We start from the raw sequence: 26,944 nt of genomic DNA on the forward strand, positions 1-26,944 counted from the left end.
AAGTCGTAGAGTCATAATTTTCCAGTGTTTGTGTGTACTGATTTAGGTAACACAAAGTTGGCAATGACAGTGAGATAACTATACAATTTTTCTGGGATTTGAGTTGAGTTTATATGTTTAGATGTTTTGGTTAAAAAATGTGAAAGCTGGGAACCAGCATCACAAGGTAAATCTTAGGGATTGCAAGATGACTAACGAGATAAGAAAGTTGCCAAAACCTTTTTTTTTTTTCTGACTTCTCTCGTGAAATACTAGAAGGTGTCTCTGGCCATTTTAATGTACATAGTCACTGGCTTCATTTTAAGGGTCATTCAATTAAATTGTATTTTATTTATAATAACAAATCATACATTTTTTTTATCTCGAGACACTTAACCAATAGAGTAGGTCTAGGCTTCACTCAATAATTTACAAAGCCCCAACAATTCTAGTAAAGGAGCAAGCAATTAGTGGGACAGTGGCGAAGAAAAACTTGGACAGACCCAGGCTCTTCGTAGGTGGTGTCTGACGATGCTGGTTGGGGTGTGATAAACATTGACAATAAGAGTCATAAGGGCATAAGACAAAATAGGTCAGGATTCACTAACCAAATATGTATTTTTTTAAATGATGAGAACCAAACAAACAATATTGAATCATAAAATAAAAATGAATGAAACTCTGGCCTTTGTTAAGCCACATGAACAATATTTTCCTTCACATTATCTTGTGTAATCTGCCTTAAAAGACAAAACAAAACATTCTCAAGTATACAGCACTTCCCAAAGGTGATTCATCAAGGGCATTTATAATTGCACACTGGAATGCACTGCACAATGAAAACCCTCTGAAAGGTCATTTAGATAACTGGATTGAAACTCTAAATGAATGAAGGCCCTGTTGTGTTGAGGCTTGTAGGTAACTGTGGCACAGTTTGCTGATGTTTGTGGGGGCTGCTATAGTACAATGGGTATTTTGTTTGCTTGTGTGCCACGGGTCAACTTCACCAGCTGAGAAAGGAGATACAGTTTAACTGCTGTGTTGCCGTATCGTTTTATGCAGCGTGTTTACATGTGCATTTCTTATAATATCAGCAGATTAAACATTTAAAGCGCTGTCAGACGGCAACGTAAAAAGGTGAAAATATTCTGAATATAGTGTTCACTTAAACCAATATAGAAATGTTTAAGTGGGCTTTTATTGTGGCTAAAATATGTTTTGCTGCTGCCCCCGTCCCCACAGCTGTACATTGGTTAGCTTCCATGTTGACTGCTGCCTGCTTCTCCAATGGGGCCGGGCTGACCGCCATAGGTAATACACAGACTATGGGTAAGTACCTCATACAACCCCACTATAAAATAGCTGAACTGTCCCTTTAAGGGTACTGCAGCAGTAGTTGTTGAGGAGACGTTTACTTTGCCCACCCAAATTCTCTTAGCTAGCGTTCCTTCTCCATTATTTGTGTAATAAGGCACACAACTAAAACAAATATTTCAATGTTAACACACAAAACAGAACTGCTTCCAGCCACTAGGTAGAGCTCCCTTTCTTTGCTCATCACAAATGTGTGTGTGGGTGTGTTGCTGGATGTGCAGATACTCCCTGTGTAAACACTGTTGTGGTTAGTTTGTTCTGCAGTTTGGAAGGGTTACAGTAACAGTGATGAGTTTCAGGAAGTAGTAGGAGCAGACAAGAAGAACAATATCAGCCCACTCCCTCACTCACGTACACATACAGATGTACAGGAATACATGATGTTGACTTCACTGAGGGAGTTAGCTATGAGTCAAGTTCCTATTAAAGATGAGAGAACATGACAAAGGAATGAACTGTTTACACCGTTATGACTTAGTGCATGTTAGTAGTGACAGTTTACACCTCTTTGTCTTTTAATCTTGGACCCCTCTTCCAAAAAGATGCCCCTAAAACTCTTCAGATTTGCATGAATTGTCAACAGTAGAACTATTTTGAAATTCTATTCATCATAAATAAGTTAGCAGCTTTTCCATGAGAGTAAAATTATTTTTCTTTTTGGATGTTAAAACCATTAGACAAAAAAATACAATTATTTTGGTAATTTGTAATGCCATTTTTTATTTTACTATTTTTGGGTGTATGAAATGGGACACACACTGTACAGTCATTGCATTAAAATAAACATTGCACTTGTTCTTCAAAAAATCCAAATCTGTAAAGCTTCATAGAGTTCTCTTTTATAAGTGTTAACAAAAAATAACACTGTCCTTCTACTTGCAATACACATTTAAGTCATTGTCATTATGTAAGAGATGATTTTGGATATGATTGCAACTTTAATTTTACTATGCAATATTTGTAAATAAATTGATAGAGTTGCTGTCCATTATGTCCATGGTGGAGTGTCCATCTTTGACTGTAAGACTGATTGCCTGACAGCTCATGGTCCCTGATTGCCCTCAACGGAGGGGGTGTTAACTATATCTATTTGGAATGTTCTATGTTCCTTTGTTTCACCTGATGAAGGTCTGAGAAACGAAACATAGTTCTTAATAAAATGTATTGCAAGTTGAAGGACAGTGTGGCTCATATGGACATTTACTCTTATGCAATTATCTATAAGAAAATGAAGATGTGCATGAGTCTTCACAGCCAATGTTTATCTACCAAGATATCACTCAGTGGTAAAATATAAGACATTTGATAAATTCTGAACTTTGACACACTTTTTAGTGTCATACCGAAAAACTGTGGTGATATCACAGATGGTGAGTCACTGTAAACTGTCTACACTTTCATTCATACTTCATCTCAATTCATAAAGCTGCCTGACTGCATCCTGACATTTTAGACTTTTACACAGAAACTCTCATTACAGGAAGTAGCTTCCTAATCTCATTTTTTGATACGCAAATGTAAGTATTGCATTAGAATTACAATCCAAAAGGAAGGCACATTCAACAAATATGACTCTGGTAGCATTTCAGACTCAAGTCAGTAAAGCACCTTCCTACTAAAGAGATCACCCTGCTCTGACTTAAAGCAAACCCTCCTGGAAACATAACATGTTGTTACTTATTTCCAGCCATGCCATTGATGATATTAAATTATGCAATCTTATCTGTTTTGGTTATTGCTGGTGACACATTTGACTGCCACCTTCTGAGAGGAGAAATAGGTTAATGATTGACAAAGCACTATGACATTAGCTATAAAATGTGCCTCTTGTTTGGTGTTGTTTGTTTGCTTGTTTTTATAACAACTTTTAGTGCTATACTCTGCTCAAATCCATCTGAATGATAGAAGGAAACAAGTGCAAGTATGCAGAGGGAACATTGGGGGAAGGAAAGAAAGTATGAACGCAGTAACAAAGAAAGTGTGCACTTTCTTTTGTGAACGTGTTTGTTTGAGAGAGACTGAACAGAGAAATTTCCAAATAACATGAACCCACTTGAAAGCATCTTAACACCTACTGTATCCTTCATCCTAAGACTAAACATGAGCACAATGACCTCCAGTTCAGGAACTTTTAAGTCATTCTATTTCCTTGTTTAAGTGTGTTCAAAAGTCACTTTAAATGTATATGCACTAGAGTATAATGTATAAAATGTGCAATCAGATCAACATAATTTTACATCTCACTACTCAAATTATAACGGCTTAACAGAGAAAAAAAAGAATGTATGCTTGTACAGTGTATCATCCATCACCACAGTCAATATATACCTCATCCAAAAGACATTTTAAAGACAGTAGTTGTATCTTCTTTCTTTGTCAATTATTATCGAATGTACACTGATTATAATGCTGACTTGACTTCTGGCTCATAATCCCATGTATGCTTTCAGTCTTTCTTTTTGACTGAATGTGTAAACAGAGCGATAAATAGCTTTTCTTCTGCTACTAAAAGGCTTTTTCTCCCTCCACTTGTTTAGTGTCTGAAAGGAAGCAACATGAGCCGCCGCAATGTGGCAAACACTTCTCGCTGTCCTACAGCATACAGTGTTTGTTTAAATACTTTGACTTGTGGCGCTCTGGAGAACAAACTAAATGTTCAGAGAACAGTAAAGACGCTGGTCTGGAACAATTTGAAGGTCGATCTTTGCTTGCTGTTATTTTTCTAGTGTTGGGCCCTTGTCTCATCCACAGTATCATTAATCTGAATATAAAAGATTTTGTGTAAACCTTCATATTACTGTGTGAACTATACCATTAAACCACCTACGTACATAAAAATCCATTAAAAAGTATGCAAGTATTTACAGGACACCTATAAACTTTGCAAAATTTTTATTCATGAAAGGTATTTTTAAGAAAAGGCATACAAAACATTTTTTAAAAACATGTGCAAGTTGATTTTTCACTCATTTACAAAGATTTGAACACACCTTTCATAATGGCTGGTTTTATAAATATGTTTTTTTTTGTTTGTTCATCCTTCTGAGTTCAGTTATGGGTTTTGGTTCACCTTTTTTCATGCTGATTAACATGGAGAAATCCACTTAGTGGCATGGATTAGTACTCTGTTTATACTTTGTTTTCTCCATGCAAGTCAGACCCCCTAGCCCTCTATGCTACACTGAGAAAAGATGAGTCAATGAAAGCCTCTAGTCAACCTGCTTCGTACATCTGATGGCAACAGATCCAGCAGGTTGTCCTCCACTATCAGCCCACTGAGGTTCAGCAGAGGACAGCCCCCTATCTCCACAGGTAGAGATTCCAGATGGTTCCCTTTAATTTCCAGGCGGACCAGCTGAGCAAGGCTGGCCACTCTGGAGCTCAGATTTGACAGGCAGTTGTTTCCAAGAGCCAACTTCTTGAGCCTTTTACAAGAGAACAGCTCATCTGGCAGTGTCTCTAAAGAGTTGAAAGCAGCGGAGAAGACCTGAAGACCCTGCAGGATGCCCACCTCAGGAGGAAGAGAAGTGAGATTGTTGTGGGAAACATCAAGGTGCCTGAGTTTGGTGCAATAAAACAGCCGAGAGGGAAGCTTTCGTAGCTTATTCCAGCTAATGTACAGCGTCTCCAGAGATTTCAGCTTACTGATATGATCAGGGATGTAAGTGATTTTGTTGTGCCACAGTTTAAGTGTCACTAAACGGCGACAGTGCTGTAAGCTCAGGATCTCCTCCACAGTGGTAAGTTTGTTTTCTTTCAGGTCCAACTCCTGCAGATTGTTTAGGCTGAAGACAGCACTTGGGATGCGCTCCAACTTGCAGCCCACTAGCTCAAGTGTGGCTACGTTGGTTAACTTTTTCAAGCTGCTTAAAGCTTGGAGCTTGACATCTTTGTTATAGATGCACAACCGTTGCAGCTGCAATGCAACATCCACTACGCTGGGCGGGATCTTAGTAAGGTTTGAGTGGAGAGTGAGGACTCTCAGAGCTCTAAGCTCTCGAAGTGAGTCAAGCGTGGCACTTCTGGAAACGTCGTTGGTTAAAGGACCATTCAGATGTAACTCCTCCAAGCTTTGCAGGATGTACATCCACATAGGCAACTCTTCTAAATTTTCAAAATGTAGACGCAGGACCTTTAAATGTGCCTTAAGGTGGTTCAGGGCAGGCAGCTGGAGCTTTGCAGAGCAGAAGATCAGCGACAACTCACAAAGAGAGTCAAGCTTTGCCACACTAGCTGGTATGGTGACATTTTTAACTTGCTCCAGTTTGAGCGATTCCACTTCAGAAATGTCAAAGACTGTGTCAGGAAGCCCCGGCAACATTATCAGGTGGAGTTCCAACCGGTTAGTTGTGTTCCTGGCGAGGCGGGTACGCAACTTTTTAGCAGTCCACTCGTAATTGAGGTTGACCTGATAGAGATGGCTCTCGCTGACCTCAGAGAGAAAGACAGCAAATCGTTTAGAGTACAGAGGATCATATTGGTCCACAAGGTGCAAGAGGAACGCAAAGTCATTCTTCACGTCTGGTATGTCATTAATGCCAGTCTCCAGTCGGACCTGCTTAAAGGAGTACTCGTTCAGAGGTCTGTGAAACTGCCAGTAGAGGGTGTAGATACACAGAAGTCCATACACTCCAACAAAGCAGATATAGCAGTAGGCAAGCTTGGAGAAAAGATGGGCTTTGTTGTGGTTACAGCAAAATATATCAAAACCAGTCAGCTCAGGAGGAACAGAACAACTCACTACTGTCTCAATGTTCCGTACCCACACTGCAGAGTAGATAATTATAAAAAAGAACTTGAAGACTTTCAGTGACGTTTGAAGCACATACATGACATACAAGATGTCTGCTTCCTCTACATGAGTTCTGAACTTCTTCACCTTTTCAAACAGAGCTTTGGCCTGCTCTCCTTCTTTCTTATCCAAGACATTGGGGGCCAACTGGGGCTCTGGGCTTTTCTTTTCTGGATTAGACTTGACAGAGCTGGAATGGAGAAGCCCCACAGTCTCCACATCCTCTGCTCGTTGATCTTTGGACTCTTGTGACATGGTGTTCCTCCTCAAACTAACCACTTTCTCCTCTCCTCTTTCCTCAGAAACCTCATTCAGGGCCCTCGTGGTCCAGGGTGAATCAAAGCACTTAACAAGGATGGTAACAAAGAGGTGAATTTTTGAAGACGTCCCAGGAAACTTGAACCAAAAGCTGCTTGCTATCATGAAGATCATGGTGTGGATCAAAACAAGGTATGGGAAGTACTTAGCGTACCAGTGGACAAACCTCTCATAGCAATAATGGTTGACAAACACGTACTGGTGGATGTCCAGGTTATTTTTGAGACCAGAAATCTCCTGGATGATGGGCTTTGCAGGTCTGAACAGTGTGTGCTGCAACGTCTCGTTCTCCATGGAGGTCTGGATGTGGCTGCAGTTGATTCCTTCAGGCGTTGGGCTGCTGAAGTGGTTGGGCAAGCAAAAAATCTTGTCTTGGGTGAACTGTGGAATATAGATAAATGAAAGAATAAATATTTGGCAACAACACGTCTTTTATTTGTTATTATATTCATTCGCCTTTTTAAAGACAAATATATATCATGTAATTGTAAATGTAGTGAAAAATTTTTCATCACTTTTTTTCAAAATACTATACTATGACGTTTTAATCACTTTCCATGTACTATAACTATTGCTATTACTGTTTTCAACATACACTATTAATTACAATGTTGGCTCAGAGGTTATTACTTCTGCCACCAAGTATTAACTGCAGTTTCTGAGTCAGGTTCAATACCCAGTGCAGGCTTTTTTGAACATATTTTACTATGACTTTATTACGACAGGCAATGCTATTAATTTTTCATCCCTTTTTTTGCCATGCTATACTATGACTTCATTACTTTTTTCGACATACTAGATTATAACTTTTTCATCACTTTTTTTGAGTTGCTATACTATGACTTTATCACTTTTACAACATGCTATACTATAACTTTTTCATCACTTTTTTGCCATGCTATACTATGACTTTATCACTTTTTTCAACATGCTAATCTATGATTGTTTCATCACTTTTTCGACATGCTGTACAGATGGAGAGTGCCGGAGCGGACCAACACCTGGCTGCATGGACTACTGATTATCTCACCAACAGACCACAGTATGTGAGGCTTTTATGAATCTGTGGTGGCCTCTGCCATCCTTTATGCTGTGGTCTGCTGGAGGGGGGGCAGTTCGGACAGGGACAGGGGCAGACTCAATAGACTGATCAGGAGAGCGAGCTCTGTCCTGGACTGTCATCTGGACCCCATAGAGAAAGTGGGAAAGATGAGGATGTTAGCTAAGCTGCTCCTTCTCGTCGAAAGGAGCCAGTTGAGGTGGTTCGGGCATCTGGTAAGGATGCCTCCTGGGAGCCCCCCTAGGGAGGTGTTCCAGGCACGTCCATCTGGGAGGAGGCCTCAGGGAAGACCCAGGACTAGGTGGAAAGATTATATCTCCAACCTGGCTTGGGAACGCCTTGGGATCCTCCAGTCGGAGCTGGTTGATGTGGAACGGGAAAGGGAAGTTTGGGGTCCCCTACTGGAGCTGCTGCCTCCGCAACCCGATACCGGATAAGCAGATGAAGATGGATGGATGGATGGATATTTAATGTTTTATCTTCAGTGATGTTTAACTTGCTCACCCAGCTACCCATCGAGTTGTGTGTGTCATTATCTTAACCAAACATTGGAGTCTCCACGCTCAACAAAAGCAGCGCATCTATGCCGTTGAACCGACAATGGTGTAATGATTCAGTTTGACTCCCAAAACAAGACGATGCTCACCCAACTGGCCAATAGGAACTTGGCCCCGCCCATGACATTATTTTCCTAGCGAGAGCAAAATCTTGACACAAGTATAAATTGCATTGAGAGCAAAGACTTAGGTTTTGAGAGGGAGAAGAAAAATGTTTTCATACTGATAGCAAAAAAAAAATATTTTAAGAGTTTAAAAAAGAATTTTGAGAGAAATTTATTTTTCTCGGAAATAATTTAAAAAATTACAAATTTAATTCTTTTTAAAGACACAAATCTGACTCTATACAAAACCCAGTCCAGGCTTTTTTCAACGTTTTTTGGACTTTTTGAGACATAAAATAACATGATTTCTTTTAACATTCTAAACCATGACTTTTCCAAAATATTTTATTATGACTTTTTTATCACTTCTTTTGACGTACAATGCTAAGTCTGTTCAATAAACTGCACTATGATTTTTTAATGGCTTTTTTCAACATGCTATGCTAGGATTTTCTGATCACTTTTTTGATATGCTATTCTATGACTTTTCATGATTTCTTTCAACATACTATACAATTACTTTATGCATTTTTCGACATGCTAAACAATGGCTTTTTTAATCACTTTTTTCGTCATGCTATACTATGAGTTTTTTCAATATACGATCATATGACTTCTTTCAACATACTACACTGTTATTTTTCATCACTTGGTTCATCATACTATATTATGGATCTTTTATCACTTTGTTCGATATACTATGACTTTTTATGACTTTTTGTCAACATGCTATATTATGACTTTTTATGATTATTTTTATACTATAACTCTATTCAAAGTGCCATACTATGACTTTTTTATCACAATTTTCTTCAGGAAATGCATTTTCTAGTTATCACTTGTTCCTTTTCTTTAAAGCTTTCTTTCTATGCTATTTTAATATGACAGAAATGATAATCAATTGGGGAGTGACAAATTAAGCAGCAAGTTAATGATACAAATCTGCAATAATTGGTACAGGAGAGACAAGTAAATTCAGTTACACTGCTCGTGTTTTTGCCTTACTTGGAGGTCAAACGATGTAGGAATTAAATAGAAAGGAGGGTGTGTGGGATCAAAAAAATCCTCTTATATGCCAAAATAGATACAAAATATGGCATCAGGAAGGTAAGATTAGGTTAGTATTAGTTAAGTTTCTAATTCAGTGTGAGGATTTAAAAGTTCATGATCACAAAGTGGCTGGTTTGAAGGTGCCTCACCTGCAAGGTGCACCCAAATACTCCAACCATAAGCATAGCAACACACAGGTACTCTGAGAAAACATCCCACCACGGTTTCAGGACCCGATACTTTGTGTTCTGCTCAATGCCGAAGTTTCTGAATTCACCCACTGGGATCATCCTGGCTGCTGCTCCACACTGATGAAAGAAAAGAGCAACTCTGAACACGGAAGCCAAAACTGGTTTTCAACACAGTGTAGTCTCCAGAGAACATCTTGTCACAGGATTTAAAGGTAGATGGAACAAAAGGACAGATGATGTCCAAACACTGAGTATACACAACTATTTCGTTTCATCATACAGAGGGTGGTTACGTCCTTTAGGTATCTATGGCCGTAAATAAATGAATAAATGAATGAGCAGTCTGTTTCTGCTATGGGTGGATTCAAATTGGATAAACTAGTTTGACAAAAATGACAACAGAAAGTAATTAACTCTCCTGATAATTAAAGTCTTTTCACTCCTGACAATTTGTTCTAGTTTCATACCACTTACTGCTCATCTAGACCACTGAACTGAAATTTTCAGCAGTGAAACTGACAGAATAGTTTGAACTTTCTTGACCGTGTCCACTGTTGAATAACCCTGACTGCAAGCTGTTATTTTGAATATACTGTTAAATATAGTGTGTGGAAGCACAGGTTCCTTAGACATACCCTTAATTTGACACAAAATTATTTGCAACATTAATCCATACTAGACTGGGCTTCATTTGCCTAAATCATCTTGAGGCTAAAATTATGTTAGCGCATGGGACTAAGATCATATCAGCCTTGAGATACTTTGGTCTGCAAGACCAACCTTGTTAGTAACACTCTCAAAAAGAGGCAAAATATCAGTAATACACATTTATGTAAACTGAATCACATTAAGTATTTGTAATGTAACGTGTTACAATATGGATTACAAAACAGCTGCTCTTGAACTAGGCTCAGAACAGGATGAAAAAGGAGAAAGACTGGAGACATCATTGGATTTGCTATTATAATTTTTTGATAGTGGGAAACCTGTATAAAATCAAAAGGCTGTGTGTGCCTAACATAACAGTGTAACAGCAGTTAGAAAATTCAAACAAACCCAATGTTTGGACTGTCTTACAGAGGCTGCGGCATCTACATTTAGGAACTGCATTAAGTAGGTTATTAATGACAAAAGATGGGTCACCTTTACAAATGTCTATGTAACTACAACACATTGGTTACAGACTAAATGAGGACAAACTTGTAGTGAAACATACTGTATGTACAAAGACTTGGAAATGCTGAGTGTTTGTTGCAGAGGAATGTTGAAGGGATGTTGAGATCAGAGGATCTGAAGGTAGCAGCTGCAGAGCCAGGGAGGCGACATATATCTATGGGCGTGACGACAGGTGAGACAAGCGGTCCCGGCACATAAAGCCCGGCCTCTCAGGTAGCCCAAGACCACTAATAGAAATAACGACTCCAATTTTCTATTTATTAAGTTTCTACCCAACAATACACAATAGAAAATCGTAAAAACGACTATTGAATTTTGATAAGGCTATATGTAGATCTGACGAACAAAAGATACTTTTAGTTTTAATTCCAACTTTATTGTTTGTTTGTTTTTTTCCATAAACTGCACTGATGCGTTACGCGGACCGTTACGAGGTAAAAACAACAACAACAACAACAACAACAACACATGCATCAGCCCTTACCACTACATCCAAATTTGCCAATTTGATTTCTGATGACCCAATACATAAACAAACAGACAAACTATTGCAGCAGGCTATGCCACACTTTTATGGGATTTTAATCGTCTTTCTAAACTGTGTTTGATTTCTTTGATTAAAAAATGCGTTTCACCATGACAGGCTTCACGCCCATAGTTGCGAAATCACACACAGCCTACCTTAAGAGTTACATGTTCATAACTTGCGTCCATCAATGTTCATGTCTCCAAATAGTCTGACTTTGTCTCTAAAATATCAGCATATAGGCTACAGAAATTAATCGGTCGTTTTCACTCAGGTGAATTTCACATACCTGCGGCCGAGGAGGATCGAGTTGTGTCCGGCGGGACTCGGGAGCCTTTTTTCATCGTTAGAGAGAAGCGCACCGGTGTCAAATCAGCAGGTAACAACAGAAGACATCCGGAGAAGATTTTCAAAATAAATAAATCCTCAATTCTCCATTTAGGTTCAACACTCTTCAACAAACTTGACACAGAAACGATACTGTTTGCTGTGTGTTTGTTTTCTCCCACACAAATACAGTAAATTAAGAAACAGAAGTGGCTACTGTTTAGGCCTACCCCCAAATCTCTTCTCACAGCTCATATTACTCCTAACTATAATGTTCCCGGTGTAACTTCTTCACTGCGATGTCCTTTAAAAAATCTATAAATACACTTTAAAATGTTACAGCATCTTCTGTTTTCTTGATATTTTATTAGATTTCCATTCCGTCTTAATGTGTAACTTTATTTTGATAAGCTCTCCATGATAAAATTTTAAACAAAACCTAAATTGGTCTTTTTTTGGCTGTTTCAAGAAAGTTTGACTGGGGTCGGAGTACTTCTTTAAGCAAATTTATCCGAATGTATTGTTCACACCGACAAAAGGATAGAGACTTATTACAAATGGGAGATTGGGGTTTGGGGATTTTACTTCCGTTAAGTGATGTGCTGTTGCCTGCTGAAATAAGGTATTTATAATATTAATTACGTGCATAAAATATTTAATCTGAAATACACTGAAGGTGCTTTCCCCCTAATAGAGCATAGTTACACCATCTTAAACTGTTTTTTAGTTGAGGGCTTTTAGTGGTTTTAATGTTTGACAGGATTATGTAGGCCTATTGATGGACTTGTAAACCCACATAATCAGGGAAGATTTCCTCTTACATCATAATAGTCTCCTGCACTTGCCAGGTTTAGCTAGCCTGGAAATCCACACCAAATTCAGAAAGATTAATATCAACTCGCTGAGAAAATTCAAATTGTGCTCTCGCAAGACCATTGGATTTCCAGAGTAAGGTTTGGCAAGGAAGTGGGATGTGTTGACAAAAATCCTGTGTGGACGATTAATGGCACACTTACCACAGGGTTATCCTTACTAAAAGACAAAATAAAAACTAGAGAAACTTTTGACTGTTGACATCTTTGGTGAAAACTAAGTTCGTAACACTATCTTGCCGATGTAAAATGATAATGTATGATAGAGTGAAGTAAAGGATTTGCTCAGTATAGAAGAGCTGGAGTGCCATCTGGTGGCCACACTGCTACTTTTAAAACCTGCATAAACTTAGATGTGCGACTCAAATGTTTTTACACAATACATTAAATAGTTGATAGATAGATAGTTCGGATTTGGAAGACATCTAACAAATCATTACATTACTACAGCAGTACAATAAACATATTTTACTTTACAATGAATTATTGTACAGGGTATTTTTGCTGGAAAAGAAATGTACAAAGCAGACCTTAAATATTCTAATTTCCATTTAAACTACTGATGGACAGAAAAAAGTCCCTTTCAAAGTGAAGCAATTTTTTTTTTTACAAACATCCAAAAATAGCATAAACAGGCCTTTCTACTTAGTTACAAGCATGCTAGTTATTCAAAAACACAACACCAGAGTCCAATTCAATACAAAGCTGATGTCAGTTTAGAGGAACAAGAAAACTAAAATAATCCTAAACAAATAAAAAAGTGAGCTCTGAAATTCTGTACAAGACTTATTAGATTATCAATGTACAAAACATCACTTAAAAACCTTTGTAGCTTAAATTGCTGTTACAAATACACTTTTTCAAGCAAGTTGCCATTAGCGTACAATATCTGAACACTAATGCACAAACATGGTCACTTCTGTTTCTGAGGTCTGGTGTAAGTGAAAACCCAAAAGTCAACTGTAGATGGAGGTTGTCAACTGTGTAAGTAATTAGCATTTTTATAAAAACACATACAGCTAGATGTTTGAATTGAAGTTTTCAAAATGCTACAGTATTCCGTTTCCTCTAAACATAGTCAAAACCCAGATTTTCTTTTTCTTGGCACTCCACACACCATTAATACTGGATCACACACTCCAACAGCCTTAGAAGTAGCAACACTAAATCATTGGCCAACATCTTTCCCAAAAGAAATCACCTTTTTCTGACCTTCCAGTGGCTATTAGTGAAAGAACACATTTGTTACAATGCAGTTATTACAAGGTCCTGCTTCTCTTGTACCAGCACTTGAATTTGAGACTTTGGGCCTCATGCAAGAACCATTCATATGAACAGACTCAATCTTAAATAGAGTAATTTAAGAAAATGTGGAAATTACCAATTTTTAAAAGTATGAACAAAAATCAGGGGTGGTCAAGGCATGTCATATAAGCAATGTACAGATCTGCATGTTACTAAAAAAAGCAAATGTTTTTGTTGGTATTTTAATGCCATATTTGAAATGACAAAATTACAATTCACAATACAATTCAGCAGTTGCTCTAAAAACCCTCCAACAGAGAAAAACAGGGTCTTTAAGCAGGCCACTTTTAAGGTGAACACACTCTGTTGTAACACCCAACAGTGTAACCATGTGTGTCATCACCATCTGTTTAAAAGAATATTATAGTCTCGCTCAGTGTCATGCTCCCCTGACCGCCACTTCTCACCTTAGGCATGGACTACATTGCTTTTGGAGTTTAAATCTATATCAAACCGGGTCCAGGAACACAACTCTAGATACTGAGTGTTATGTGATCGTCTGATTTCCAACATCTAGATGTGAAAGTATTTTTGTACTATTTGTAAGAGAGTCTGCTGAATCTGACTTAAAATACATACAAGATAGCCTTGCATTGCCAGATCTACCTCCACAGCGCTGTGCCAGTGCTTGACTATAGTCTGGCTACACACTTATCTATTCTGGGATAGGGCGAAAAAACGCTCTGGCTTGTTTGTACTTCTGTAAACCAATCACAACCACCCTTGGCGGTGCTAAGCCCCAGAAGCAGCGCAGCGCCCTTGCAAAATTAATAGCAGAGGGGGAGGGAAATTCCAGCAATGTACATCTGTTGAGCCAGACTACGTAAAAGCAAAACAAGTACAAAAAGTAAGAGCTTTAAGATAAGGAAACAGCCAATGTTCTTGCATGAGGCCCAATCTCATGTATGAGCTTCCTCTTGTGGCTGTCTGGGTAAACTTTAACAATTTCTACACACCACACAGAGACTGTCTGTGCCTTTCCATCAAAGCACCCTTAATTCAATATACTGATGAGAGTAATGCCAACAGGCATAGTAATGGCACTTTGAACTCTACTGCCTATGCTAACAAATGCAACTTTTTTGGGTCTGTTTTGGTTACATAAATGGGATCATTTGAATTATTCCCCCCCCCCCCCCCCGATTTAACTTTTGCTTGAAGTATAAAGACCCCCCCATGACTCTTTGAGCCAGTAAATGGCCCCCTTTGTATGCAGCCCTTTCCTCCCAAGACTCAAACCTGGGAGATGGTCTGACTGATAACTTAAATTCTCTAAAAACACAGACAGGCCAAACCCAATTTACCAAACAAATTAATAAAATGTCAGGTCTAGAAAGATGGACTGTAGGATCTTGGGTCATACTAGATTTGGATAGTCCAATGCAGATACTCAAATTACTTTTTTGTCACTTTAACATTGCACTTTCAAAATAAAGTGTTACCGATTTACAATTTTTGCTTTATATCAAGTGTGATCTCTAGAACCAGCAGGTCCGGCAGCACGTGGTGTTTTAGCTCACCTCTGTCCAATCAGTTTTGAGGGGCTTTCTTTTGATTTGGGAAGACAGAGTGGAGTTTTGGGGCGCTCGTCTGTCTGTGTGTGTGTGTGCGTGAGATTTTGTGTGCATGCTTGACATGGTCAAGCGATGAGCCTCATGCGCCTTTGCCGAAGGGCCCTCCGTGCCGCTGATTGTGGTAAGAGCTAAAACTGGAGTAGGTAGACTGATAAGTTGAGGCAGCACCACTCTCATTCTCAGCCTCCTGACACCGTGGCAGTTCTTTCTGGCACGGCTCCATGGTAACTGCCACACCCACGCCACTACGCCCTGACGTCATGTGTGTCACCTCAGACCAGGTGTCCTTCTCAGGGTCATAACACTCCACACTGTCCAGGAAAGTGTTTCCATCATAACCTCCTGTAATTAAAAAACAAACAAACATTATGTCTCATGTTTAGAGTATCTCTCTCTCGATTTTACTCTCAATAGTTAAAATACTACGCACCCAATACATAGATGAGTCCATGTAATGCAGTGACTCCCAGAGCACTGCGTCGGTGCCTCATGGAGGCAGCAAAGGCCCATGTATCAGTTTCCACATCGTAGCGCTCCACTGTGTTCAGCTGGTTAGTGCCATCGTAGCCGCCCATCACGAAGATTTGATTCCCCAGTGCGCACACACCTGAATAGGATCAATGGTTAGTTTATTCAAGTGTTACTTCATCTAGATGTGAGCAAACTAGTAAAAAAGTCCCACAAGCAAGTTCACTCCTGTGAAGTTCATGTAGTTTAAAATAAGTAAATCTCTGCACTGCAACATTGATGCAGTAGCCATTTACACAGATATGCTGGAGGATGTCCAATCTAACTCTACATAATACTTATACAGAATATTAAATTAACCTGTCTACTGTATCTTTGTTACGGCTGCCATTATAAACCAACTCATAATGTAATTAAGAATACATGAAGACTCATGTATAGCACCCCTGTGTAAAAACTACAAAAAATGCTTATATAATGACTATCTCTTCATTACCAGCTCCGGAGCGCACAGTGTTCATTGGGGCCATGGTCCTCCATTCGTCCCTCTCAGGGTTGTAGCACTCACAGGAGCTGAGCCGGTTTGCCCCATCAAACCCCCCTACGGCGTAAAGCAGCCGGTTGATGACTGCAACACCCACACCGATCCGCCGTGTCAACATGGTGGCTACCAGGTGCCACTGGTCCCTTTCTGGATCATACCTGCAGATCAGGATTTGTTTTATTGTGATTATTCTTTAAGAATTTACTTCCCCATTTTTTCCCCCCCTATCTGGAGAATCCAATTCCCTATGCACCTCTAATCTGTGTCGCTGCCGGCCCAGTGAGGACTGCAGAAAGAGACATGATGTCCCCAACTGCCTCTTTTCACTTGCCATTGATGAACCTAAACGAGGCCTCCTAAGGCCACTCTAAAAGGCATCCTAAACCCTAAAATGGCTAATTTGTTTGCTAGAATGTTACTGGGAATTAAACCCAGTGTCTTTGTTACACAGATCCATGTTCAGCATCTGTATTTTGTGATTCCACTACACTGATAAGTCATATACTTTTTGCAGAGTCGTTACAGTTTTCAGTCATTGTGGCGTGCATGGTTAATTTTTGCCATTTTTCGCTGCTCTCTGTCAGAGTATTTGGTACATCAATTGTGAATCAAGACTGTACATATATAAAATTCACTGTGTTAAATATCAAATTCACTGGCTTAAAGATAACCTATCCTAAAAGGACTCTTGGGAACTCTTGGCTTGTGTGTTGTTATCAACTAACCAGTTTGACAGCCAGGCTGGGGGGCCAGGTTTACCTGTAAAAACCTAAACCTAGTGAGCTACAGCTGTACCGTTAGTACAGCCATGAAAGCAGCAAAAAAAAAAAAAAAATGGGATCAACGGAGATAGATTTTACCCAACCTAACAAAAAGAAAAAAAAAGAACAGTTGCTAACCAGAGACATAAAAAACCCCGGGTAAATATTGGAAATGTATTTAAAAGACTGAGACAGTTTAGAGCCCAAAAGGACATTGAGGCCAATTTCCTCCTGAACAGGTAGCTAAGCATTAGCTTCAGGCTAATTTATCACGGCAACTAGGGACGGGCATGTTATGTCATTTCAACATTTGCATACTCACATTGAATTATACAGCTATAGTACCCGAGTTGTTTACTTACTTGCAAAAACCACTGAAACATAGCAAAGTGATCATGACTGGTCCTGGCTAACACCGCCATGCTAACCCTGCCAACGGTACCGGAGTACCAGACCAGCGGGCCACAGCTGTTTACAACGTGTAGCCGTTTCAGTGGCCGTAGCCAAAAATTGTGAGTTATTTTAAGCCAAGAGAGGGGGCTGTAAATTGTGAAGAGAGGACTGAGTTGGCAGTTTGTTTAGCAAATTGTTGCCGCAATTCTAAATGAATAAAGTGTGTATTTCAGTCAGGTGGAAAAGGACGGAAAGGTTGTGGAATTTTAAGGGGTTATTACTGTAATTCTATGCCTAGGAAGTGTGTCTGTTAGTTGGGAACAGAGTTCCACGTGAGCACAAGCTTTTATGACTGTCAATATAGCCAGCATCTAACGTTAGCTTCTCCGCTGTGCTGTGAAGTAATGCCTGGCTATGTGAGACAAGCATCTAGTAACATTGTTGTGGATGCAGCGGTCTCAGCCTGGAAACCTCCGTGAACGTCGAGTCTATGGAGGAGGGGGTGGGGGACTCCCAGTTTTTTGAATTTGTACTGCACTAGGGTAACACTAGCTGTCAGTATTACATATTGCATCTTTAACAAACCAGAGCTTATGCCTGTATTATACAGCAAGTGTTCCATATCATTTATTATTATTGGCAATAAATCAGGCTGTGGCTGCACTGATGATACTTTTATATTCAGCATGGGCTTTTGTCTCTTCAGGGAATTGTTTAAGATAATAAAAAATACCATTAAAAATCCCCATTCATCTTACCTTTCAACACTATTGTGATGAATGCACCCATGTGATCCACCAACGGCATATATCATGCCATCAATAACACCAACTCCGATTCGGTTCCTGGGAACACTCATTGGTGCACACGGCAGCCAGCAGTTGTTCATGGGATTGTAGCAGTCCAATGCATTCGAGTCCATGTTGCCATCAGGCGCGTTGTTTCTTCCACCAACAGCGTAGAAAAGCCCACTGATCACGCAGGCTGCTAGGCCACTGCGTGGTACCTGCAGGTCAGCCAGCCTCAGCCAGGCTCCTGAACAGGGATTATACGCCTCCAGGTAGCTGAGGGACTGGCGGAAATAACCCCCTGCTGTGTAGATGAGCTGTGGCACCTTGGGTGTTCGGCAAGAAATTACTTTGGTGGGTTTATGGAGGGTGAGGTCCTGGAAGATCTGGGCCAGGTAGTCTTTACACTGGGGGTCCCAGTCCAGAGACTGGAGCTGGGCCTGCAGGAAGTTGGGGGTGAGGGAGTGGCAGCGGACAGCCTGGAGTAACGCCTGGACGTATGGTCGCCGATTCTCCCGGTCGTAGCGCACCCAGGCCACACATGCCTGGAAGACTTCGGACTCGCAGCGCACATTGAGCTCATCGCGGCTGATGAGGGTGACCAGCTGGCAGTGGGACAGGTTGAAGAACTCCTCTTGGGTTGCCACCTATGGACAGGAGTAGGCCAACTTTTAATAAGACAAGCGCTCTGATCGATTGAACATAGAGAAGGAATCCAAATAATTGTCTATTGCAAATGATAAATAAATAAAACTGATGTGGAGAGCAAACTACAATTCAAGGGTGCAATTTAAGATTATTTTCATCAAATAAACTTACAATTTGTAATTTTTATTCATGTCTTTCTAATGAAATAGCCGCAGTGATTTCCACATAACAACCTAAATTCTATTTGTGGTTGTGGCCAAAACAATCGTACTAAAAAATAATTTGATGAGCTTGTTGAACGTTGTTGTAATGTTATAACGTTACCCACAAAGCATTAGCCACTACTCAACATAGAACATTGTATTAAGCTTGATTGATTTGAAAGTGCTCATTTTTAGGTTCATAAGTGTATTTAAAAGGTTGTACAAGAATAAGTTTACATGGTTTCATTTCAATAAAAAACACCACATTTGTGTTGTACTGCACATGGCTGCAGATCTGCTTTCCACCCTGTGTGTTGATCACTCCATTTTAGCTAGTGAGGCATCTCACTTTTATTAAATCTTTGTTGGGAGTCACACTTTGGCAGTAGCTGGTAAGGACTACTATCCAGTCGGAAGCAGAGTATGAGGGCGTGCCATGCTAGCAGCTAGGCAAGAATTATAACGTGTAATAAATTGCTGCACGTTCGTCATGTAAGTTAGAAGAGCTGTTTGGAGCAGTTTGTGAACAGTGTTTTCTGTTGAAGATGCTTAGTGCCTTTGGGGTGGTCTTTGGGCTTTTTCTACTTTGTAAGCCTATAACATGCACAACATACACATAACACAATAAAGGAAAGGGAAAACGCCCAAAAACATTATGACAAACAAAAAATTATGCATGACTTTTACTAGGTATAATTCTGTGACACCGATTAACAATCACTATTTATTGCATTATCTACTAGGGGTGCACGATTCAGAAAATGTTATGATTCAACATTGCTTTTTAGGCCCAATACCAAATATATCAGTGTCCAGGCACTTCCCATGTGTTGCTGGAAGTTAAAGTAACTAGAACGGTCAAAGGTTACATGATACCATGACAGGCAACCAAATGACATGCTCTGTGTTATTGATTAAAATGACAGATTTTTCTGGTTTGAACATTTGGGATAATGTAAATCTAATTCTTTTTTAATTTAATGCAGAAATATACAAAATACCTTTAATATGTCGATCACTTTCTCAATTGATAGATTTATCATTTGTTCTGTAAAATATTAGAAATTTGTGAAAAATGCTACAGTTTCCCTAAGCCCAAGGTGACATCTTCAGATACCTTACACTCCAAAACCTGAAGATAATCAGTATACCTTCACATGAGACCAAGAAAAGCAAAAACAAAAAAATTCTCAGTAGTGAGCTGGAATGAACATATGTTGTTTGCTTAAAATAGTTGCAGTAGTTCCATCAAATAAAACTTGTGAAAGACTGATATTAACTGGCATCTGTGTGTCATCTGCCTAACCTGCCTCGGCCTTGTTTATCTTTATCAGTGATCAATATTTAGTGTCTTTCTTTTGTGCTGCACAGGTAAACCCACATACTACTCATCATGAATCATAGCTTGCATTGCACAAAGGAACGAGCAAGTGGTTTGAAGCAGAAAAGTCAACCAGCGGAAACCCCAATGGGACATGTCAAACAGAGTTTATTTACACCACAACTAGACAACACAAACCCATGTGTAGAAATAACAAAGTAAGTGCGTGTGTGCGCGTGTGTGTGTGTGTTATATATATAAATTTCCTTTTTCAGTCATGGGCTGTGCTGATGCAATTACAACATGTCACTGTTTTAGTAGTATAAACATGATTCATTATTCTACATCATAGAAACGGCAAGTTCCCCTAACTGGGGTTTCTTCTCTCCCACAGTCAACTATCAATTGAAACCAAAGACAAAAGATAATCTGATAACAGACAAATCAAAGGTGGTTTCATTTAGAAACTCAGCTGAAGCTTTACCTGGCTAAAGTTCATGTAGATATATTCACGGGCCTTCTGGTGGAGCTCCGTGCAAGCGATCTGCTCGGCAAAGTTGGCGATGCCGATGGCGTTGCTGGGGTCGAGCTGCTGGACGAGGAAATCACAGCAGGCCTTGACAACACTGTCTATCTGGTACATGACAGCACCATTCATCACGTGAATCACACACTTCTCCCCCACAGAGATGCTGGCTGTATAGGCAAACTCTATCAGCCGGTCCATAACCTGAAGGAAGGAAGGAAGGAAAGATTGGGGTAGAAAACAGGGAAAGAAAAGGGATGAAGAGGGATAGGGTTGGGAAAGTGGTATGGAATAAGGTAGAAAATAAAGTCAATGGGGAATTTATAAAAAGAAAGAATAAGGCTCTGATGCCATTTATATCTGTCTATTCATTTTTCCAGACCGATGGCATCTCATAAGCTAACAAGAGTAAAATACTCTGTCCATGTGTGTCATGTATGTATCTACATGTGCTTTGTAAATATCAGATGAGTAAAAGAGGTCAAACTAAGTGTACTCAGGCCAGTTTTATAGTACATTTTTACTGTGGATACATAAGGTCCACTTTGAAAAAATAATTTCATGTAGTCTTGATATGTTTTAAACAGTTTTCCATTTCAGAAATTTGAAACATTCTGTCTATGTACAGTACATTACTGCATATTACTGGTAATTTACTCTGATAATTATGAGGTTTAATCATTTGTCATGGCAAGAGGCTGAAATCTATACACTGGCTAATGCTGGAATATTGGTTTTATTCCCGTTTAGTCGTGCTGGGTAGCTAATTCAATACTTTGGGCCCCAACTAAATTGTCATAAGTGTCGTGTTTTGAATAATGCCTCGTCATTCAGTACCTAAGGCATAAATGTCATCAGTGTGAGTAAGCAAATAAGCATGCAGCATGCTTCTACTAAAATCTGATCATTCTCGTGACTAGCTGTGTAATGTTACACGTCCTAGAGGCAGGCCGGAAAAAACTCTACATTACACAAAGAGACGGGGCTCACGTAGCTGGAGCTAAAAAACAAATAAAAAAAGATGTGAACTACAAAATGTGTACTGTTGCAATTTCTTTTTGGTTCATAAAAATGGTATCGAAAAAAGTATTGTTTAGGAACTGGTACTGATGTCACGGTATTGGTCATAGTATTATATTTATTAACAGCCAGCCCTACTAATTAGTACTAGAATTAGTAAAACATTTTGCGCTTGAAAGCAATATAGTATATATTGTGCCTTTAGTGTAAAAAAAAAAATGTAATGTAAGATGTAAAAGATTACATCAGACTCACCCTGGGATGGATGCCCTCGATGGGCACCGATTCCATACCGCACTCCTTCAGGCCGTTGGTGAACATGGCCCTGAAGACCGGGGACGAGGAGGCCAACACCACCTTGTGAGCCACAAAGTCCACCGCCTCCAGGTCTTTGTAGCGCACACGCAGCGTGACGTCGCACAGCTGACGCTCCAGGCGCAGCTCGTTCATGATGGCGAAGGCGGCCGCCGTGTGGCTCTCTAGCGTGTAGCTGAAGACGCGGTGGCCGTTGCGCGTGGACGGAGTCACCAGCGCTTTGCATTCTGTCATGCACTCTGTCATTTCCCACCCTGTCTCCTCCTTCCTGGTCTCTTTCTCAAGAAAAGCAGGCGGTGTTATGGGGCATCTTGCACCATGCGCAGGCGTGGGTGAAATAAAAGATGAAGTTTGAACGGACACTTGGTAGACGGCTTACCAGAAAGCTCCAGGCACCTCTGGGTAGGCCTTATTTTTGTTTATGTGGAAATGATTTCCTTGCTCTGTTCAGTACTTGAGTCCAGACATACTGCTCATTATGGCATTACCAGAGACTTCTACGTGAGCTGCCAGTTGTAGCTGGTTGTATTCTTACATGTTGCAGTTCCAACGTAATCAAAATGTCTCGAGTTCAGGATTCCTCTGACTTTGGCAGCGGGGTTAATAATAAACAGAATAACAGGTAGAGATCGTTTTTTATGATAGTACAAACTGAACATACATCTAAATGCTTGCCAGATTCACCACATGTACTGGTCAATCTTGCATATTGCTAACTCTAGTGATGGAAAATAAGAATCAGATTTACTCCATTTTAAAAAGAGTTATTAATTAAAGCTCCCTTCAGAGTGCTACACTGTAGATTTGGTTACTTTAGATGAGGCAGGAGAAGGCTTTTCAACTCTGAAAAGGACAAAAAAAAACAAAAACAGGGTAGAGTGCCAAAAGTGTCGTAAGTGTAACTTGGAGTCCTTGGGAATGGGGAGGTGTTCGGTGGCTTTCTCCGGAGACGCCTTCCTCGAGGTTGTCCAGCTATGGAATCTGTTTGCGCCGCTGTGTTTAGCAGGAAGCTTTGGCTCAACTGACAACTGAAAGGAAAGAGGGAGAGAGACAGTCAGCCTGTATGTCCACATAATGTCACAGTCACATGCTTTGATTTGACAATTTATAACAGTCAATTAATATGTGTACACATCGATGCACTCATTGGCTAAATGCTGACAAATACATTGTCTTAAATAACAAAAGACTATCATCATGCCTTTCACACCCATGGTGTTTTCTTCCTGGAAAAGTTCATTGGGGTTAAGGCGTCCTCCTTTTTATGAGGAGTGCCCTTCTTTTAGTCATCATAGCTCATTTTAAGGTAACAGTTCCTTTCATCAAGAGGTTAGAGGTGTCGGTGATGAAAAGATTTAATCACAATTTGTTATTTACAAATCTTAACCTAAGTGTTGCGCTATTAAAGAGTCTTGCAATTTTAGCAAACAACCATGCAAATGAAAGCGAGCATGTAAGGAATAGTGAGGGAGTAATGTCTGTTTTGAAGGATGATGGAGTGACTTACAGGTGCTCTAAGAATGTCACACGTGTTTTAGGCTACAACATTTGTTGTCACATAGAGCAAACATCTCCTCACTATCCGCGAGAACACACTGCAGACAGCAGACTGTCTCTGTAGACCGCCCAGGGTCTCCAAACAGCAACAAAAACAAACTGTTCCCACCTGCACCACAAAGCATACACAAACAGTGTTCCAGCGTTCCAGCCAATAACCAACAAGAAGGATTTGGGGGTGGGGGGTGAGGACGAGATGACGGACAAGCTAGTCTTGTTTTGTTTGAAAATACTTCAAACGTCAACTAGAAGTAACGTCACCTAACATCGCTTAGAGCACCTTTAAATTAGGCTCGAATTTAGCAGGCCAGCTTGACTGAGTGTTTTCCCTCTGTCCTGTGACCAGTCCAGCTGGAGGTTCAAACAGAGGGACCGGTTTGTGAACCAGCTAACAAAGCAAAGCACAATCTTGCTGATTCTTACTCACAACAGGCACATGCAAACGTTTGAAACACAAACATGACAATTTAAAACAACGAAAAAAAATGTCAATGAAAATCAAGAGCTTTACTTCAAGAAATCTCAAACAATCTACTGCAGAGGATGAGAAAACAACAGGAGACATTTATGCATTTAGAAATATTTCTTTTAGGAATATGCGGGGATTAGGTTCATGGAGAGGAACACCATAAATGACCAAGAGGGATGCTGCCAACAATAAATGCCTTTTTCTGTCAACCTAACTTCTTCGTTCCAGAATAACTGTACTGCCTGACATTAACTTACAGTACAAAGAGCACACGACAGTTGCTAATTGTCAGTCTGATGTTACTCAGAGTGTTCAGAGTTATAACAAAGTACCCATATAGTGTGCACACACACACACACACACCAATCATTACATGAAGTTGCAATAAGAGGATGCAGTGCACAGGCCACATCGTGCTTCGATGCTCTTTAATTAGTTAAGAATAAGCAAACAAAATCTTTTTTTTTTTATTATCCACATATGGTGACATATCAGGACATGTTGCCCAACACACTGCGATTGTGACTTACTGCCGTGTTTTTCTCCCTCTAAGTTTCTGGGTGAAATTGTTTCACAGGAGGACATATTGATAAACTGCTTGCTGACAAACAGGCTACCTGAGTCTACGTTTGTACCTGCTGTATATCTCTAATAATTCATGCAATGAATATATTGTATACAGTAGCACTGTCGGGTATGACATTAAAGGCTGATTCTCTTTTGAAACAAGAGCAGATGTTCCCTCGTTTAATGCTAAGTTGAACAAACAAGCACTGCCACACAAGCTAGTTTGGTTTTAACCACCCAAAGTAGAAGATATTTAATGTTGAAAACAACTCCATTAATGCAGAAAACCATCAGTCGATTTATTGCTTAGCAGACAATTTGTTTTGATAAAGCATGCATTGTTTAAATCATTTCCCCAAGGAAAATCTTTCGAAATTAGCTGGTTTTATTTTCTCAAATGTGAAGATTAGCAGTTTTTTTGTTTTATAGGATGTAAAATAGGACTGGGTGATAAGGCAAAAATCTTTTATCACAATTTAGGTAATTGTATATCTCAATATTGATATAGCAGTTTTCCCTCCAATTGTATGGGAAGCCAAGTCAAAAAATAACGCCAAATATTGATTGTGTTTCCCCTGTATTCTTTCTTTTTAAGTGGCGCACCACTAAAGGCTTAAGTACATTCTGACATTTCATAAGCCAACCACTAATAGTGATTTTTTATTATTTATCTTAAGGTTATTTGCTCTATCAAATCAAAAAATGTCCACGAAAGTGCATTGTTATATTCAGTTTACAATAATGTATGGGCCCTAATGATAGAAAACAGAGAAAACAGCATATCATCACAATTAAGAAACTGGAAAGAAATTGGAAACAATTTACTTAACATAAAACATGACAATTTTGTGATGTAGATTTTCCAGGTATTTACTTTTGTCAATCAACTAATCAGTTAATTGACTGTTGTTTCAGCTGGGCAAATAGACACACTGCTCTAAACTGGTTACACATTTAGAGGTAAAATCAGTGTGTGCGGTTAAACCTATGATACAAACAAGCTACAAGCTCATACTCTCTCTATAGATAATAGTAATATGTCAACATGTTGTGTTGCCATATTACACCTTGAAGGACCCCTGGTAGACCCTGCTGCACGCTTAGTTTGGGAAGCACAGTTCAGGCCTTCTTGGATGCCATTCAGCAGGGATTGCGCAATAACTAGACAGATTGGAACTTTAAAGATGTAACATGTAACTTTTTCGTCTCCACTGTCGTACTATGCTTGCTCTTGGGGGAATTATTAGAATTGTTGGTGACTTTATAAATTATAGAGTGTGGTCTAGACCTAGGGTAGGCCTACTTTATGTGTAAAGTGTCTCGAGATTACTCGTTAGGGATTGATACTATAAATAAAATTGAACTGAAATTTAATTAAAATAAGAGTTACACACACACCGGTGTTTTAACTTGTTTCATTGGCGTTTTGGCAATTATAGCGTGCCTCGGTGACTCATCCTGAACTCTTTACCGAGCAAACAGTGGATCTGGTTGTACCAAAATAGGACCCAGAACACAGTCCTTGCATTAAACCCAGATGGAATTAGATTTCCGCGCCATCCCTCTAACATTAAGAGCATTCACACAAAGCACCGTGTCCCCTCCGGTCCAACTGTGATCATTTCTGTGCTTGTTTTGATCAAAAATAATCCAGAGCGCTGGCATGAACCGAAAATAAGGGCAACACAGGTGAACAGCGGCTGATTCGAGTCTCAGTTTGGTTTATGACGAAAAGTGAAATCAATGTATTCATGACAAACAGCCGGAAACCCCACAAATGACAAGTTAAACGTTTCGGAAATAGAGCTGACAGGAAAATAGGCTCCTAATAATAGACAGCAGCATACGGCAGCTGTGAGCCGTAGACACAAGAATGCTAACAAAGCGATATCGAAATATTTCGCTAATGCTATCTTTCAAATGTATCATCATTACAGTTCGTATTAATCAATCTTTATAGCTTAACTCTGTAATAAAATAAACTCACGTTGTCTAGTTCAATTCCTCCATCGCGGTCTGCCGAGCTGTGCGCCACATAGGAAGGAGGGGGGGAAAGCTGTAGGCTACTCACCGTGACTAAGCATTGTGCCGGCCTCCTCTCGCTTTCACAATAAGAGCCCGCCTCCAACTTGCTAGAACCACCCCCGTTCATGTGTCAT

General features: G+C 39.8%; 2 protein-coding genes across 5 annotated transcripts; both read right to left on the reverse strand.

Annotated features, from left to right (window-relative positions):
• Positions 1-3,476: 3,476 nt before the first annotated feature.
• si:zfos-323e3.4 (volume-regulated anion channel subunit LRRC8C) lies at positions 3,477-11,724 on the reverse strand. 2 transcript variants are annotated; one of them, XM_034883058.1, is made up of 3 exons: positions 11,417-11,724; positions 9,454-9,542; positions 3,477-6,844 (listed from the first exon to the last, which is right to left on the reverse strand). In XM_034883058.1, exon 3 carries the CDS (start codon positions 6,755-6,757, stop codon positions 4,550-4,552), a length of 2,208 nt encoding a protein of 735 aa, XP_034738949.1. In that variant the 5' UTR covers positions 6,758-6,844; positions 9,454-9,542; positions 11,417-11,724; the 3' UTR covers positions 3,477-4,549. The 2 variants fall into 2 exon arrangements, with proteins under 2 accessions (XP_034738949.1, XP_034738940.1); XM_034883049.1 differs by having other exon boundaries at positions 9,384-9,542.
• A 614-nt stretch (positions 11,725-12,338) lies between these two features.
• keap1b (kelch-like ECH-associated protein 1b) lies at positions 12,339-26,944 on the reverse strand. 3 transcript variants are annotated; one of them, XR_004658148.1, is made up of 8 exons: positions 26,773-26,904; positions 22,133-23,220; positions 20,816-21,061; positions 18,130-18,806; positions 16,170-16,375; positions 15,636-15,812; positions 15,042-15,547; positions 12,339-12,351 (listed from the first exon to the last, which is right to left on the reverse strand). XR_004658148.1 is itself a non-coding variant. In XM_034883082.1 (7 exons), the coding sequence occupies exons 2-7, from the start codon at positions 22,436-22,438 to the stop codon at positions 15,285-15,287; spliced, it is 1,875 nt and encodes a 624-aa protein (XP_034738973.1). In that variant the 5' UTR covers positions 22,439-23,220; positions 26,857-26,944; the 3' UTR covers positions 14,320-15,284. The 3 variants fall into 3 exon arrangements, 2 of the variants coding, with proteins under 2 accessions (XP_034738973.1, XP_034738961.1); XM_034883082.1 differs by lacking the exon at positions 12,339-12,351 and having other exon boundaries at positions 14,320-15,547; positions 26,857-26,944; XM_034883070.1 differs by lacking the exon at positions 12,339-12,351 and having other exon boundaries at positions 14,320-15,547.

Source organism: Etheostoma cragini, chromosome 2 (genome assembly GCF_013103735.1).
Source record: "Etheostoma cragini isolate CJK2018 chromosome 2, CSU_Ecrag_1.0, whole genome shotgun sequence".
Taxonomy (NCBI): domain Eukaryota; kingdom Metazoa; phylum Chordata; class Actinopteri; order Perciformes; family Percidae; genus Etheostoma; species Etheostoma cragini.

Excerpts from the sequence above, each read along its gene's own strand:
- si:zfos-323e3.4 (XM_034883049.1), bottom strand. The coding sequence starts at position 9,524 with ATGATCCCAGTGGGTGAATTCAGAAACTTCGGCATTGAGCAGAACACA. Across the intron at positions 6,845-9,383 it reads TATTTGGGTGCACCTTGCAG|TTCACCCAAGACAAGATTTT; the intron begins GTGAGGCACCTT and ends TATATTCCACAG.
- keap1b (XM_034883082.1), bottom strand. The coding sequence starts at position 22,438 with ATGACAGAGTGCATGACAGAATGCAAAGCGCTGGTGACTCCGTCCACG. Across the intron at positions 21,062-22,132 it reads TCGAGGGCATCCATCCCAGG|GTTATGGACCGGCTGATAGA; the intron begins GTGAGTCTGATG and ends TCCTTCCTTCAG. Across the intron at positions 15,548-15,635 it reads TGGACTCATCTATGTATTGG|GAGGTTATGATGGAAACACT; the intron begins GTGCGTAGTATT and ends TTTTAATTACAG.